Source organism: Chenopodium quinoa, unplaced genomic scaffold (genome assembly GCF_001683475.1).
Source record: "Chenopodium quinoa cultivar QQ74 unplaced genomic scaffold, ASM168347v1, whole genome shotgun sequence".
NCBI lineage: Eukaryota > Viridiplantae > Streptophyta > Magnoliopsida > Caryophyllales > Amaranthaceae > Chenopodium > Chenopodium quinoa.
This window is the reverse complement of record NW_018745272.1, coordinates 354,910-371,848: the sequence shown is the minus strand read 5'-3', so window position 1 is coordinate 371,848 and position 16,939 is coordinate 354,910. Positions and strand designations below refer to the sequence as shown.

The window sequence follows — 16,939 nt, the reverse complement described above, 5'->3', positions numbered from 1 at the left end:
AATTACAATGCAAAAGCCATGCCGTCCAAAAATTAGTTACAAAAACCGCTGAAATAAACAAACAAAAATAAATAAAAATTCCAATCCAACGGCTCCAAGAGAATTACCGGCATAAATGACATAAAATCACACGTGTCACAATCTTATCCTTTCTCCTTCCTTTTTCGTGCTATATATGAAAGGAAATAACTATGAATTTCATTTTTGAGATGATCTCACATTTTTAATTTTCCCTATCGAATCCTCCAAGAGGAGGAACAGAGGAGAGAGAAAGAGTGAGGAGAGAGAAAATTTGAAAATTATCGAACTTTTGATTTCAATTTTTTTTGATTTTAGGGTTCATAATCCGATCCAGTAAGTTCAGTTTTACTAATCGGAGATTTAGCCGGAGAATTCTTGATTACCGGCGAAATTAGGCGCCGGAATTTGATTGATTACTTTTTGTTTGATTTGATTGAAATTTAGTTGAATTTTGGAAGATTGAAGAAGAATTTCGATAAAAATGGTGAATTCTATGGTGGAAAGAGCTACGTCCGATATGTTGATCGGACCTGATTGGGCTATGAACATCGAGATCTGTGATATGCTTAATCAGGATCCTGGGTAATTCAATTTTTATTTTGCTGTGATTACTGTTTGATTGTTTTATGATTGGTAATTAGGTTATTTTGAATGTTAAAGCTAGGTTAATTGTATTTTAGTTAATTTATTTAGTAGGGAAACTGCTAATTTGTAAATTTGATATCATGAGAAAAATTGGGTTAATTTTAAATGATTAGAGTTGGTGGATTTAGTAGAATTGGATAATTATTTGATTGATTTTCATGTGGTTGTAACCTGTATTGCCTGTTAATTAGGGTTGATTGTGTAACGGCTATTATAAATAGAATAATGTAGTGGTAAGGATTAAGGAGGAGCCTTTTTAGTGTGCTTTAATTGGTTTTGGAACTGTCATATGGAGTGTTTCTATTTTTAGCCAAGAATGGAGCTCATTTTACGGGGCAAACGGTATTCTTGAACGTTATTCTACTGTCGAAAGGACTTGCAAGAGAGTGTTGTGCATCTTGATAAAGAAGGCACTTGGGTGCTTTGTAATTGGATACAAGTTTGCAATTATTACTGAATTTAGTTGAATATTGCTTTTTCAACAATTTGATATGCATTATGGATAAGGGATTAGGGGCGCATTCATGATTATGAAACTTGTGGGAATGATGCAATCAAGGCAAATGTTAGGTGGTACCGTGACAGGGTACTATGGTGATTTTAGACTGTGGCTTACAAAGTACAAAGCTCATAAAATGGTGATTTGAATTGTCAGTTTCAGTGTAAAAGACTGTGTATACAAGGAATGCTCGGTTAGTTTGGTAGTCAAGGAATGCTCAATTAATTTGGTTGTCAAATGTGTGGGATTTAGACTCTGGCTTGATACTTTCATAGTGATCCTGTGGTGTTCAGTTTCTGGTCAGAACAGCATTTGTGCATCTTTTTTGAGAGCCATGATATCACTCAATATATTGTGTTCGACACTCACTTCTTTAATGCTCATCTTTTACACATAATGAACCTGTGTTGGTCTTTAATTGTATGCATGGGACTTGCACCCCTTCAGCAGACCTACTCTTGATTGACAAGTAGAGGATTCTATTTTGTGGACTGTGTGGCTAGAGCAGAGTCTACATGTATTTCATGAAATGGCTGTCACATAATGCTGTGGGATGAAGTCGTCTTGTTAGCTTCTTTAAGGGCTAAAGCGGTGGGGGCTGAGCCGCATTATTCTATAGGGAGATTCTAAGAAATTGGGATAATATGTAGCTGTGATAATTTGGGTTATTTTGTAAGGACACCTTGTACTCTTATTGTACTTTGGTGTTTGTTCGGTGCAGTTCTAACTCAAATATTTACTTACCTAAAAGAAAATACTTTGTTGTGTCTTTTATTTCAAGAGTCTACATATTTTTACCTGCCACTACTTTTAATAGTATATGAATTATTATTGTACTTGATAGTACGTTAAATTATAATACCTATCATTTAAGAAGAGGCATTTGGATGTTCCACATAGATGTGGACAGGTGATACTAAGGGACGCAGAAATAAGTGATAAAGGAGGTAGAACTGAGATCTGTGGGAGCTACTGTTATCCTTGGTTTGATGTTATGGTGCTCTAGGAATCGTTCAGTATGATGTTTTCGGATGTGCATAATGTGCGTGTTTAGCCTTATACCTTCTCTTTTGTGTGTTTATTCATGATTTCACATCTTTGAAGCTGCAACTGGTTTCAAAAGTTGTATTTATTGTTGTCTTTCTATTAGCTTCTATTGAAGGGGTTAAAGGATAAGGTGCACTTTAGCATTTCTATTAAAAATTTTTTTTGGCATTTAATTTAACAAAATATTTTATGATTGATTGCAGATAATGAATATTAGTTATAGAATGTATAAAATTTTCAGAGTAACCCATCATATTCCCATATTATATAGTCTTTATTCTTTTATGTTCTACCCACCTTCTGTAAATACATGATTTTAGAAAATTTTGAAAAAGGTGAGTGGGTGTAAAATTAGTAGAGTAAGCTAAGAGAGAGGGTATAGAAAAGTGGGTGAGTGTGTGGAAAGGTGAATTAAGTAAGGGGGGGTGTGTGGAAAGGTGTGATTGTTGTGGGATAAGAGGGCTAAAATGATAAAGGATCAAAGGGGCATGCTTAAATTAGAGTAAATCTATGTGAGTAGAACAAAAAAGGAGCAATAAATGAAAAGTGAGTAAAACAAATAAGAACGGTGGAGTACAGTTATTATTAGAAAGGAACCAAGGAATTAAGAAGAACATTAGGCAATGTAATGTGATTCATGTAATTAGCTAGAAGGACATCACTTTGTCAGGTGCCCCTGTGGAATTTTCTCCAACACTTGTTACCTTAAGCATAGCTTTTGACACCAAGGCCAGTGTCCTATATGAGTTTTGTTGCTAATAGCTAGGTCTGAAGTCTGCTGTTGTTGTCTGTACACAATTTTTTTATGCAAATGGATTTTATTGGTTAAGTGTTGCTTCTTTTGTCTATCCAGGCAAGCTAAGGATGTTGTGAAGGGCATAAAGAGGCGTATTGGGAGCAGGAACTCGAAGGTTCAGCTTCTAGCTCTAACGGTGAGCCTCTTACAGAAATATTAACTGTAATTCTTCATTTTTTTGAGCAGTTGTAACTTTCATGCTTATTCTTCCCAATTGTTGTCTATCCTTGGGTAAGGTCGTGTACTTTCTCTCACACCACCTTTGGAAGGATAAATATGGGTTTTGTTTTTTTTTTTTAACCTTTTGTTCTAACAGTATTCTTATTTATTGTCTCATAGTTTATTTATGATTAATATATTATATTGTCATTTAGTTGACATGGGAGCAGAAATGAGCTATGATTGCTTGATTTTTTTTGTTGGCTTGTGCTTGCTTATATCTTTAAATTTTTAATTAGTCATGTTGGTCTATTGTGTTTGCAAACTGATTGACCGACAGATCAATGGACAAAGATAGTCTTATTTTAGTATATCTTCTTAGTTTGCAAAAAGGCTTGTTGTCTGTTTATAGCTTGTCTTCTTCATATGTTACAGTGAACTAAATTGGTTATTTTATCTGCATACTGCAAATATAGCTGCTGGAGACAATTGTAAAGAACTGTGGGGATATCGTACATATGCATGTAGCAGAGAAAGATCTACCTCACGAGATGGTGAAAATTACTAAAAAGAAGGTCTGGGAATTTTGTTATGTTTTTAAAAAGAGCAGATGACTGTTGCTATATTGACTTTTCAGTTTTTGAGGTTCTGACTCATGTTACTTTTTATTTTTGTTGTAGCCTGATTTTCATGTCAAGGAGAAGATATTGATTCTTATAGATACTTGGCAAGAAGCTTTTGGTGGACCCAGAGCACGATACCCGCAGTATTATGCTGCTTACCAGGAGTTATTGGTATTTTTTTTTTTACTGTTGCCTCACTTGTTTTGACTCTAGAAGGGTAAAATTTGTATTATGCTCTAAAATGAGTATGATGCAGTTTTTTTTTTTTTTTTTTTTTTCCATGCAGTGGTTTCATGGGACTTTCCTGATATTAATGCTTTTTCAATCATAGTATGATTATATGCTTCTTTTGTATCAGCGTGCAGGTGCAGTTTTTCCTCAGAGAACAGAAAGGTCGGCTCCTGTATTTACACCACCACAAACACAGCCTCTGTCTAATTATCCTTTGAATGTGCTCAATTCAGAGCAGCGTCCAGAGTCAGCAGAGGCTTCTGCAGAGACTGAGTTTCCCACCTTAAGGTTTATTTTCCAACCCCTATAGCCATAGTTTTGGATGATCAATATTTATTTTCTTAATTTTGTTCTCCCCTTTTAGTGGGATTATGTTATGTTGTTCCTCAGTTTTCAACTATTTAACCCTTAGATGTTGTAGTAAAACTATTCAAGTGATGCCTTATAAAAGCCGTTACTTATAATTCAAAACTCTAAAGTATTTTGGAATTGAGCAAATTCATTGAGGGGCAGAGGAATTTAGTCTTTCTGGCATGCTAGTGTCTGATGAGCTCGGATTCATCTGCCGAGCAAGGGGAAACCCTTTTCTATTTTATTTTTTTTAATAATATTATTATCAAAGAATAGCATTAGATTTACCCCCTAAGGATTCTTTGTTCTTTGCACTTATTATTTCCCATTTGAATAGCTTGTCAGAAATGCAGAATGCACGAGGGATTATGGATGTGTTGTCTGAAATGCTAAGTGCGATTGATCCATCTAACAAAGAGGTAAATGCTGTTTATTATTCAAATTTTTATTTGTAGTTGAAATTATAACAATATGAAAAAGGTAAATGTCAACACCACTTCTTTAAGCTTTTAGGGAAATGGTCTTTTGCTAGAATAGAAGGTACCTCTTTGAGAAAATTTTGCACTACTTGTGAACAGTAACATAAAATCAAAGGGCATGATTTGTAAACTTAGTTAGTCACATGAGTATTAGTCATACTACTCCCTGCCAACTGCTAGTTGTTATTTATCAGCAGGTAGATGTTAGTTATCCTTTAATTAGATTGACTTAATGGTGTTCAAAAAAACTATTTGTTGAGGTAGTGATTAACTGTATCAACATGACAAACATTGATCTTGAATTAAAGGATATATTTCTTCCACCAATGCTAAGAAAGGGCACTATCCAAGGCAGGATCTTGTTTTTGGGGAAACTGTTTTATGGAAAACATTTCTTGCAATAATAGAGAGCCTGTTTTCATTTGTGATTAGGCCACTTGAATGTCAAAAACTTTAACTAGTATGTGCTACACAAATAGCAAGTATTATCAACAGTTAGTTAAATAGGCCATTGTTATTTTAAGTTACTCTGTTTCCTAGCCAGAAAGGTGCATTTTTGGCTCTGTATTGGGAATTGAGCAGCTTTAAATTTCTAATGACATTTTTTGAATAGTACTGCTTCTGTTGGTATTTTTATTTGTCAATTTATGGTATTTATTTCTTCTCCTGGCGATCTTTGCAGGGCCTTAGACAGGAGGTAATCGTTGATTTGGTTGAACAATGCCGAACATACAAGCAAAGAGTTGTGCATTTAGTTAATTCGACTTCGTAAGGCCTACTTCTCTGACATTGCTCTTGGAAATTAGGTGTATGGGGAGGGGGGGGGGGGGAGGATCATTTGTTTGGTTTATTTAGTTATGCTTATTAGTTAAAGCACAGCTAAATATAGCCATGTGAAGTTTGAATTGAAGAATTCCTTGTGAGTTAACCTTTTTTTTTTTTTTTTTTTTTTTTTTTTTTTTGAGCTTTAGATTTTTGTCAATTTTTAATAGAGAACCCATTGCCAAGATAGAATCGGCTCATTTCTGCATCTATGCATGATAGTTTTTTAATTTTTTAAAACAATTTGTACATGCTTTTTTTTCCCTACTTAAATTGCAGTAACAAGAGTTATCATCCATAGCCGTGCTTTTGCTTTGTTGATCAAGCCAAACTGCTAAAGTGTGTACTTTTATAGTTATTCTGCTCTCTGTTTCTGCCTTGCCCTTTGGCTTAGCTCTCTTACTGGTAAAAGGCTGATTATGTACATGATTAGGGTGTGGTAGTAAGGTTTTATTAGTTACTCTTAACTTGTACTACAGATTGTACTTGTGTCTGTGTAGTTGATATTTCTTCTTCTGATGGAATTGGTTGCAACTTCTGAAAGATCTAATAATCTGTTCAACTTTTGTGCTGTGAAGTTAGATTTGTTAGATTGTTGTTCTCTGAAGTTAAACATCATTCTGGTTTCAGGGATGAATCACTGCTTTGCCAAGGCCTGGCTTTGAATGATGATTTGCAGAGAGTACTTGCAAAGCATGAAGCTATTTCTTCGGGAATAAAAGTGCCGCAAGAGAACTCGAAACCTGAATCTAGTAAAGGGCTCGTAGATGTTGATGCTCCTTTGGTTGATACAGGAGAAAGCAGTAAACAAGCTGATGGAAGGTACGTCTGCATTGATTGTATAATTCTGAATTATATTGTCTGTTTGGCTTAACTAGTTAGTAGTTATGTTTCTCGGTGTTTACAATTTGTGTAAATGGCTTGGCCCGAACTTTGTATAGAGAAATTAACTGGCATGTCTATGTTTGTTGTCATCACATTGCTTGTGCTTGGTATTGTGATTTATCTGTATGCAGCGGATGGGGCTTAGACAATAAATGTTAACACAATGGGCCAAAGTGATCTGACAAAGTTGACCAGGTCAGCTGGGAACCTATTGAATATTGGGTGTTGGGGCCAGGAAATTCCTGTCAAGCATGGGTTAAAAAACAAGGTTTAGACTGGGCTACTTGGTCTTGTGTAAAATACTAGTTTAAATGCTGTAGATTGTTAGAATGGCTGGGATGCTTCAGAAATGTTCTTGGTATTTTTTGACATTCCCATGTGCATATATCAAGTTTTGAGTGTGTGACCACTGACAGAGTATTTTTTGAAGTATGTCAGACACTGTAAAATTAAGTTTTGACCAATCATATCCTGCTATTGATTGAAGGACTTAACTTCTGAATAACTTGTACTCCCGCTGTTCCTGAAAGTTCGACTCACTTTGCATTTGCACGGTCTCCAATGAACATCTTTTGACCATTAATAAATTCGGCTATGTATAAGTAAAAATTTTAAAAAGTTGATATTTGAAAAATTTATCATTAGGGGAATCTAATAAGATCAATTTTTTAATATATTTTGATTGTATAAATCATAAAATGTGGTCAAAGTTATTTTATTTTGACCACATGAATAGTAAGTGAGTCGAACTTTCAGGAACGGAGGTAGTATAAATAATTAGAATTTTTCCCATCTTATGTAAATTGCTTTTTTGGGATAAGTTGGAATAAATATATAATCATTTGGGAATTATGAAATACAACACCAAAAAATTGTGATCAACTGAATTAATCGTTCGCTTCCAATAATTAATCAGTTAATGATACACCTCTTCCATCTCCCCCTAGTTTGGCATAGACTAGTGGTAGAACCAATTTTTTTGAGGGTAATAATGAGCTAGGGACCTGCAATTCAGCTTTGCAACTTTTTTAAGGTGCTTCTATGCTCACTTGGGTAGTTGGGTTTGTTATGGATGATTTTACTACCTGATTCAAATTGAGTACTCCATATTGTTTGTATAACAACCTGCGTTTTTTTCAGATGATATTTTTTGACCATTAATCTCTCAAATATAATGCTACATTTTAAAAATACTAATTTTCATACTTCTTCCGTTTTTTTTTTTTTATATTGCACCACTCGCCTTTTTAAGGAAGTATCACAAATATTGCACCATTTCTATTTTAGGAAAAGAAATATTTGTGTTCATACTACAAATACCAAATATACTCTTACTTTTCAACACTTGATTGTTTAGTTTATGTATACCATCACATGGGCAATCTTGTATTTTTACCTTTCTCTCTCATCCTTTTTTCCACTACCAAAAATCTTATGCCCAACTCTTATTGTGCAATAAAAAAAGAACTGAGGAAGTATCATTTAATTCTTGTTGAGATCATTACTTGAAAATTTGAAAGAATTTAACGGAAATGTTTTTTGAACAATGTGGGCTAGATATCGAAGTAAAAATTGAATTAATGTTGATGGAATAGTAAGGTAGTAATCTAGGCCAAAAGTGGTGGATAGTATTTTGGTTTATTTTGTGAGAAGCTCCAAAATCCAAATTAAACCAAGAGTTTGGCTATGAGCATTTTTATTTCCGGTATATCTACATTTAATAGGATAGTTGACCATGGTATTGGTGACTTTGCCATAAGCTCACATGCATCACTGATTCACTCTAAATGTAAAAGTATTGAGCAACCCATTCAAATTGCATTTTACATTTAATTATTAATAACTTATTCTCTACTCATTTTTTTTTTCTCATTGATATTATATTTTGTAGCTCTGCCTCAGGTGCAACTCCTCCAGCTCCCCAAGCAAATGGCTCTGTAGCCACAACAGACAAAGCATTGTCCAAAATTGACCTCCTGAGTGGTGATCTTTTAGGTGATGATTTTAGTACTCCAACTGCACAGGACTCGTTGGCTCTAGTCCCGGTGTCTGCACCTCCGCCTTCAAGTCCTATTCCTTCTGAGCATAATGCTTTAGCTCTTGTCGACATGTTTTTGATGGACAACACTCCAGAATCCTCAAATTCACAGCATGCCTTTTCTGGTGGACAAGGTCAGCCATATCCTTTGGGCCCAGAACATCCACAGCAGCATAATTTTCAACCGGGGCAACCAACACCATATGCAAATGGAATGGCTCCAGGTATGGGGCTGCCTCAGTATGAACAGGCCGGATATTCACAACCTGCAGGAGCTTCCTGGAATCCGCAAGTTGCTCAGCAGCAGCCACAGCCTGCATCACCTGTCTATGGTGATTTACTCTTCTCTTTTGCTCTTTTGTAAGCCATGATAGAGACTGAAATTTCTTATGGTAGATCTATATTACTCTTCTGCTCATTTTACTGCTAGCACATTGGTCAGTTATTTAACAAAAAGTACCTTGGCACGGGTAATCAGCATCTGGTCTTTCACTTTGGGATAAATAGATGATCTGTACACATTGCCCTTGTTGACACTTGTAGTCCAAGTCCGAATAGTATATAGGAGGTAGGTCAGACTTGCAGTTATGATGTTGTTGCCTTTCACTGATATGTCATTACATTTGGCCTTTCAGGTTCTCAGGATGGAGGGTCATTACCACCACCACCATGGGAGTCTCAGCCTGCTGATACCAACCAGCCATTCACTCCTCCTCAATATTCTTCTTCAATGCAAGCCTCGTCGGTAGCTGGCCAACAATCACCAAATTTCCAAGGTGGTGTGCATCCATTTGCACCTCAACCACCTGGAAATGATCAAGCTGTAGGAATGTACGCACCGCACATGGCAGGTGGTCATATGCCTGGGATGAATGTGCAACCTGTGATGAACCAAATGCCAGGCATGTACCCTCAGCCTTATCAAGGAGGACAGATGATGGGTATGGTTCCTCAGGCAATGCCAGTTCCCCAGATGAACTCTATGTATCCAGCTCAAATGTATGGAAATCAAATGGCAGCTTACGGCTATGGTTATGCACAGCAGCCTGATGCTCAATATCTTGATCAGAGAATGTACGGTTTGTCTATGAGAGATGACAGTTCTCTGAAGAATGCTTCCAACCAGAATTCGATGGCTTCTTACTTACCTCCTATGAGGCAGAAACCTAAGGGAGACGATAAGCTGTTTGGAGATCTGGTTGATATGGCGAAATCGAAGCCAGGAGGAAAAGCCGCCCCTAGTAGGACCGGGAGTGTGTGATATCGCGGCTTGTTATTGCATTATAATCTAGATGTTTTTGGAAAATTAGCTTGCTTTGCTAACTTGACTCACTTTGTTTCATTTATTTTCCACCCTTTTTTTTTTCGGGGAGATTTTCTGCCTTCCTCAACAACTGAAAAATTCTAGTATTCTGGTATATACGTCTTTTTTGCTATTTCCCCCAAGTTTGAGCGTATCTCTATGTGGGCATTGAATTTGATGTACATCACCTTAGTCAGGTTGAATTGATTTGGAGAACTCTTCTCCTTTTTTCTCTTAAAATAAATTCTTGTAGTCACATTACTCACATTTTGCTTGTAATGAAAGCACTAGGTGATTATTTAATACGTTTACTATTTTTTATTTTTACATTATTATTTTTTATTTCTGTAGTGTATTGTTTCATTTTGTAATCTAATCTTATAAATGAGATCATTTATGTGTATTGTGTATACTCTCTGTTATTTGCATTGTATTTTCTTTAATTTTCTTGAAGCGCGAAAGTATTTTGTTGACTCGATATAGTGAGGCACCACGGCAATTAATCTTTCGATATCTTAACAGTGTGTGTCAAGGAGGCGGGGGTGGAAGGGAGAGAGACGGTCTTAGATTAACTTATATTGGGGCGTCAGAATATACCTTACCTTTTGAAAATAATACTAGCACGTTAAAGTATGGTTGAAGACTTGAAGTCATTTTGAAATCAGTCGTCACGTCCATCTCCATACTTAAATCGTCCAGTATGTTTTATGAGAAGATCAATAGAAAATACTATGCTGTGATCAATCAATTATGGAGTACGGTATAATTGACATTGCTACCTGTTGCAGAGTTGCAAAGCAAAGTCACTAGGCTATATGATTTGAGAAAACCTGTTGAAAGTTTGTTAAAGCATTGATAAAGAAAGGGTGATTTCGTTTCTGATTCACAAAAGGGGTGGATAGATTCAATGCTGATCACGTTCCCTGCGACCTGTATTAAAACATCATCAGTGACTGCATACGCCTTTAGAGAAATGAGGTAAGAGTTTTGCTAGAATGGATGCAATGAGACTCAAATCCAAGCCTCCAAGGCCAAAGTGACAATGATACTCAAATCCATCTCAAGGAATCAAAAACTTTGAAGGCAGCTTAATAATCATTGGCAGATATATTTAGTATTTTAACCAACCAAAACATGCAATGTTGTGTTCTCCCTGATGCTACATAAAATCGATGGTGATAAAAAGGGGGAAAGGGGGAATCTGGCTCTGCAAGTATTCCTTCTTGCAGGAGCTCCTGGGTACCATCCAAAATAGTCGAACATGCTATCATAAAGGCATTGACATGCCTGCAATAAGAACCAAACAAGAAATATTAGTCAACAACTTAGAAGTTATGAAACAGTCAATTCCAAGAATAGTAAGGGTGAATATTTAAAGAAAATAAGGTATAAAACACGTGGATATTTTCAAAAAAAGTATTAAAACACTGGTGTCATCCTAAAAAAATCATGATCACATGATGCTCAACTATCGCCGAAACATGCCACATGTCCATTTGACTTAATTTCAATGAAATACATTCTCATGCTCTGTGTCCCAATAGCCAGATCACGACAGAGCACTATCAGCAAAAACACTATTAGCTTTGTTTGAAGTTGCCTGGAATCTAGCTAGCTGCTAACATTACATGCAGTTCACAAGAGTTCCTTCCCTCAGGTGATTTCTTTAGGGGTGGTATTGCAAGTATGGTTATAATCCGGGCAGATGGAAGAAAAGCTGACCTTTATTATCTTCTCATTCCGTTTGAGAAAATGACAAAGCAACAAGTGTGACTGACTTGACTGTGCTCTAATTTATTAGGAAAAACAGACGTGCGCAGGTACCATATAAATATATAGTACGAAAAAACATGTTTGCTACTTGCTACTTAAAGCACACCAAATAAAAACCCTCAATCTAAGACCTAGCATTCTAAAAGCTACATCTTACAAGACATAAGTTACTGTCAAGTACCAAATAGCTCAACCTAAGCAAAAATTTGCCTAGTAATGTCTATTGGCAACTACCAGCACAAATGAATCCTATAAACATCAGGAGCAAAGCTTAAGTTAACGTATTCAAAGTAGCATACACATAGCTATAAAGGTTGCCTGTATGCAAGAGAAAGAATTTCCTACTTGCCGAATGGTCTAGAATCTACTACACCATACATCTGTTACTTGGCACAGACTACTGTGACTCAAATTCCCCATCCAATAAACAATGTACAATGTGTCGAGGAAACAATGGTAGGTGATGCAACTACAAAGCCAGATGATGATTAGACAACATTTACCAAAACTTATATGAACTCGTGATATTAACACATTGTCCCGGCGTGAAGGAGAGCAATGAACATAGCATACAGCTTTCTACTTTCGGCAACAGGAGAAAAAAGGAACAAGAAAGCACATCATATAACCTCCTAAACTCAAGGAGCCATGAGATAAAGATATTTCTCTTTCCTTCTGGTAGTATAAATGCATTATACATTGAACGTAACGTCAAAGCACCTATTCCTACTCATCGCAAAGAGGTGGGAGAGAGAAACTTTGTTCCTTATTTGATATATGGTAATCCTAAACTCATCGCAAAGAGGTGGGAGAGAGAACACTTTGTTCCGAATTTGATATATGGTAATCCTAAACTCAGATTAGTTGATCAACAGAATGGAAATAATCCCTTGCAGCCTGGAAGGAAACACAGGCGGTTTCAAACTCAGCAAAAGATCATCAAACTGTGTAGCACAAAGTTAATAAGTGCTCCCAAAACCTTTTCTAGCAACCTTATCAGCATAAAAAAATTACGAGCAATTTCCAAGTGCAATAAAGTGGATCACTTGCCAGAGTTGCCACCATCCAAATTTTCTCATTTATTTGATGGACAAAAAATTTATAAGTTACGGATCTACAGCCAGCAAGGTTAACTAAAATAGACCTAATACAACCACAAAGTACCCATTTTCTATAAAGGGGAAAATTTAACCTTGGTAGCTTTTCCTTATTCATGTGGGCATATACAAAATGACAAAGTTGAAAATCAGCTCAAGACAAATACAACTTTCGCTTTCCTAAGTTCCCTTAAGTGTAACCATTTTGCAGTTTTCGTTAATCAAGAATTTTCCCCACTATCTATCTTACCTATGTAACACCAAGTTGTATATTAAACACCAACTAGGATCAAAATCAAGACAATTAAACTTAACAACACAACCCCATTTTACAAATTAATTCACCATAGGGAGACATAAAATCAAAACATATGAGAATTGTAGGTAGAAAGCCCCTTTGATGTGAAAAAACCAAGGGATTTGTGAGGAAATTGAGGAGTCCACCCTTTCTTCTCTAAGAGTAATAAAGTGAGGGTAAATAGGTACAAGAACCCAATTCATTCTTACTAAGGTTTAAGACCCACCAAGAAGTTCATACATTTGCTTTTAACAATTATACGAGCAAAGACGAAGAATATCATAAAAACACAAAGATTTTGTCCAGCTCTAATTCCAGTGAACTAGAACTTGAAACTAAGACAACACCAGATTGGAGCCTCAAATGTCCCCAACTTATTGTCTAAGCTTTACCCGAACTACATTTATACTTCGAGCAAACCACTTTGCCATTTTAAATCTGTGCATTAATAACAACTCTAAATCTCCTCTGCACTTGTATTTTTCCTTCATGTGAAAATCTAATCAGCCCCAACCCTCAAACCTTTATATAGTTTGGATTTAGCTTAACATCCTCATAGCTTATGTTGAAAGCCATGCTATAATAATTTGGGCTTCACCTAAAACCTTATGCCTCTAGTGGGCTGGACCCACAACAATATCCCCCTCTAGCTCAGCAGGAGTAAATACAATCCCTTCATGATTACTTGAACCTTATGCCAACAATCCTACTATAAATCTCAAGCTTTATTCAAGAACAACCTTTGTCAGCATGTGGGCACCATTCTTGTTAGTGTGGAATTTTTTTGGTTGCATTTGTATCTAGATCACATCTGGCAACCAATAATACCTAGCATCAATATGTTTGGTGCAAGCATAGTACAATACATTTTATCTCGAATCTATAACACTAATACTTCATAATCATTATCACCTAATACTTTATGCTCATTATGCTTAACAACCCAACTTTCTCAAAGGAAGCACTTAAGCCTCTACATCTATGGCTATGCTTCCACAACTCCAATATTCCGCCTCAATGGTTGTAATAATACACATTTTTGTATTCTTGAGAACATTATCCTTTAAGTATAGATTTGCCACATACATTACACAAACTCAATTTGGAAGTGCCACACAATTATGCAACAATCCACTTCCTTGATAATAACTATCGGCTAACTAAATCAATTGCTTGTGCAAGCCCTCACACACCATCACATATACGGGATACCAAATAATCAGTAGCAGCAAATAAAGAATTTTGTTGAGGGTCCAACCCACTCGACGCATAAAGTAATTCATTAACTTCTGCTATTATATGTTGGGTGAAGCCTATATTTATCTGTTGGACTTTATAATGTAGCTTTGATAAGCATATTAGAAGGGTGTAAGCTAAGTCTAAAAAAGGGTTGAAGAGTTGATGAGCTTTCACAAGAAAAATGCAAGAAAGAAAGAAGAAACAATGGTTTTAGATGAAATTAGAGCTGCTACCACTACATGGGTTTCATGGTGCAATTTTAATCAAGAGGTCCGATCGAGGGGTGAATGTGGTTCGATTTAGCTGAAACTTGGATAGCTAGCTTGTTGGGGACACGTGAGGCTACAATTATAGATTGCGTGATCGAGCTTCAATCTTCTTATGTGTGAAATTATTAATGTTGTGAATTTTGTGAGACTTACTTGAGTTTCATGTACCCTTAATTTATTATAATAAGAGGAAAAAAAGGGGAAAACTATTCATGCCTTGTGGTTTTTACTTTTCACATTGAAGGGGTATTTCATTCGCCCTACTGGGAGTGCTCTATGGCATTTAGGCGCTTTCTTTAAGCCTTTTTCACTTAAGGAAAGTGTAAGACTCACACTTGAGCAGAGGTTAGATACAAGTGTGATATTTGCCCAACATTGTTTGTCCTTTTAATTCCAACTTAAGTGAATTGCTCCTATTGCCAATTGTTTTAGGAGGGAATCTCGATTACACATTAGTCTCTCCTCTCTCTTAATCCCCGTCACTAACAACTTCCTTCAAAGTTTGTACCTTTAACCAAAAAAAAAAAAAAAAAAAAAAAAAAAAAAAAAAAACCGTAATATCCTACAACTCTGTTTTATGTTCCATTTCATTAAAATAATTTCACATAGCCTCATAACTATCTTTTCCTAAGCACCAACTATAACTAAACAAACATAACTGAAATTAGACAAATAATAACCCCACTAGTGTGTGCCCAATGCCCCGAGTTGCTAGTTTGTGTAGTTCTGTAATTTAGTAATTATGTTTGATTGTTTGTTTAGTTAGTGTATGTAGTGGTTCGAGCGTTGCCTTGGATGTCACTATTTTTTTTTTTTACCTTATATGTATTTATATTCCAATCTTGTGAAAAATAAATGAATTATATTACCTCTAATTTACTTAATAAATGAAAGGAATATATATAATATGTGAAATTTGAAACATTAATAAAAGTTGGTTGAGATGGTAAATGTATTACCTTCATGTATCGGAGGATATGAGTTCGAATCTAGCTCAAAGCATATTTTATTTTGTTAAATGAAGTGGCAAACTTACGTGACGCATATGTTTTGGATAGTGGCGTGACATTGTGACATGGTGCATACACTTTGAAAAGTGGCACCTTTCCTTTGAAAGGAATGCCTTTTAATATATATATATATATATATATATATATATATATATATATATATATATATATGATGAACATGGTCAACATTTTAGTTTCTATAGAAAACCGTATTGGGCGATGATTCGTATTGAATTTGATCGAAGACATTATCAACTAATCTAGGTTACACCCACATACACTTGGTCAAAACAAAACAGCATTATGTAAAGAAAAGGAGAGAGAAAAAGAAAGAGACCTTGAGGAACTAAACACCAACTCTGGGAATCAACAGATAATACAGACTGTAATCTAGCAGAAGCAATTGCGCTGTGCAACGGCAACATTGTAAGTAAGCAGCTTGCTTCAACAGGTAACCTAAAACCCCACAAAAACCCAGATTCAATTAACATCACAAAATCTCAAAATTTTCAAAACCCATCAACAAATTCATCCAAATAATTAATCAAAGAATCAAAAGACAACATTTTAACAAGAGATTAAACAAAAAAAAAAAAAAAAAAAAAAAAAAAAAAACCTTGAAATACGAGGAATGCGCTTAGTAGAAGAAGAAACTGGAGATGGGGTGGTTGATTTGAATAAGTAAGCAATTGTAGGAATTGATTTGCATCTTCCTCGTATAGATGATAATCTGGAGAGAATTGCTGTTGAGCTCATTTTTTACTTATTTTTTGCCCTATTTCCAGAATTTTTGAGTTTTTTTTTTTAGTGAGGATGAACCAAGAAGTTGAGGAAACGCAGTCTGTTTTTTCTGGAATTTTATTTTCTTTTTCGTTTGAGTCTCTTTGACTTGGGTTGCCTACATCAGGCCCAAGAAGAAGATGTACAAAGTGAAAATTATATTCGGGTCCTGGAAAAAGGATGTTATCTCGAACGGATATTACAGTTCAAAATTTACACGTAGATAGAATATATTTGGGGAATTTTTTTTTTTTGTTTTTGGTGTTCCATCCGATTTATCCTTTGGGCTAATCCGGATTCGAGGATCAGTTTTGGGTGGTTAGGTTTTAGTCCCCTCCCAATTGTTGTTGCGGGGGGTCAAACACGCGGTCCTCCCTACCAAGTGTAGTTCCAATCACCACTACACCAACAACCAATTGGTAGAAAAATTATAAGCATATGCTTTGAATGCTACCAAAATTTATGCCATAAATTGGTAAATTAGATGAGATGAACATATAGATCAACGACATTTTTTTCATTCTTTGATCATTGTATTGTTTAGCTATTTAACTAGCATGTAATAAGTTAATGG

The 16,939-nt window shown here is 35.6% G+C and overlaps 2 protein-coding genes across 2 annotated transcripts; one reads left to right on the top strand and one right to left on the bottom strand.

Annotated features, from left to right (window-relative positions):
* The first annotated feature begins 186 nt into the window (after window positions 1–186).
* On the top strand, window positions 187–10,231 carry LOC110711427 (TOM1-like protein 9). The gene is made up of 10 exons (XM_021889805.1): window positions 187–603; window positions 3,066–3,144; window positions 3,644–3,742; window positions 3,848–3,961; window positions 4,149–4,309; window positions 4,710–4,791; window positions 5,534–5,619; window positions 6,304–6,495; window positions 8,450–8,928; window positions 9,232–10,231. The coding sequence occupies exons 1-10, from the start codon at window positions 503–505 to the stop codon at window positions 9,855–9,857; spliced, it is 2,019 nt and encodes a 672-aa protein (XP_021745497.1). The 5' UTR covers window positions 187–502; the 3' UTR covers window positions 9,858–10,231.
* Window positions 10,232–10,936: 705 nt separating this feature from the next.
* LOC110711420 lies at window positions 10,937–16,652 on the bottom strand. Its single transcript, XM_021889797.1, has 3 exons — window positions 16,202–16,652; window positions 15,923–16,041; window positions 10,937–11,186 (listed from the first exon to the last, which is right to left on the bottom strand). The coding sequence occupies exons 1-3, from the start codon at window positions 16,339–16,341 to the stop codon at window positions 11,167–11,169; spliced, it is 279 nt and encodes a 92-aa protein (XP_021745489.1). The 5' UTR covers window positions 16,342–16,652; the 3' UTR covers window positions 10,937–11,166.
* Window positions 16,653–16,939: the final 287 nt, after the last annotated feature.

Excerpts from the sequence above, each read along its gene's own strand:
- LOC110711420 (XM_021889797.1), bottom strand. The coding sequence starts at position 16,341 with ATGAGCTCAACAGCAATTCTCTCCAGATTATCATCTATACGAGGAAGA. Across the intron at positions 16,042-16,201 it reads CGCATTCCTCGTATTTCAAG|GTTACCTGTTGAAGCAAGCT; the intron begins GTTTTTTTTTTT and ends GTGGGGTTTTAG. Across the intron at positions 11,187-15,922 it reads TTGGTGTTTAGTTCCTCAAG|GCATGTCAATGCCTTTATGA; the intron begins GTCTCTTTCTTT and ends TTCTTATTGCAG.
- LOC110711427 (XM_021889805.1), top strand. The coding sequence starts at position 503 with ATGGTGAATTCTATGGTGGAAAGAGCTACGTCCGATATGTTGATCGGA. Across the intron at positions 4,792-5,533 it reads TTGATCCATCTAACAAAGAG|GGCCTTAGACAGGAGGTAAT; the intron begins GTAAATGCTGTT and ends CGATCTTTGCAG. Across the intron at positions 6,496-8,449 it reads AGTAAACAAGCTGATGGAAG|CTCTGCCTCAGGTGCAACTC; the intron begins GTACGTCTGCAT and ends TATATTTTGTAG.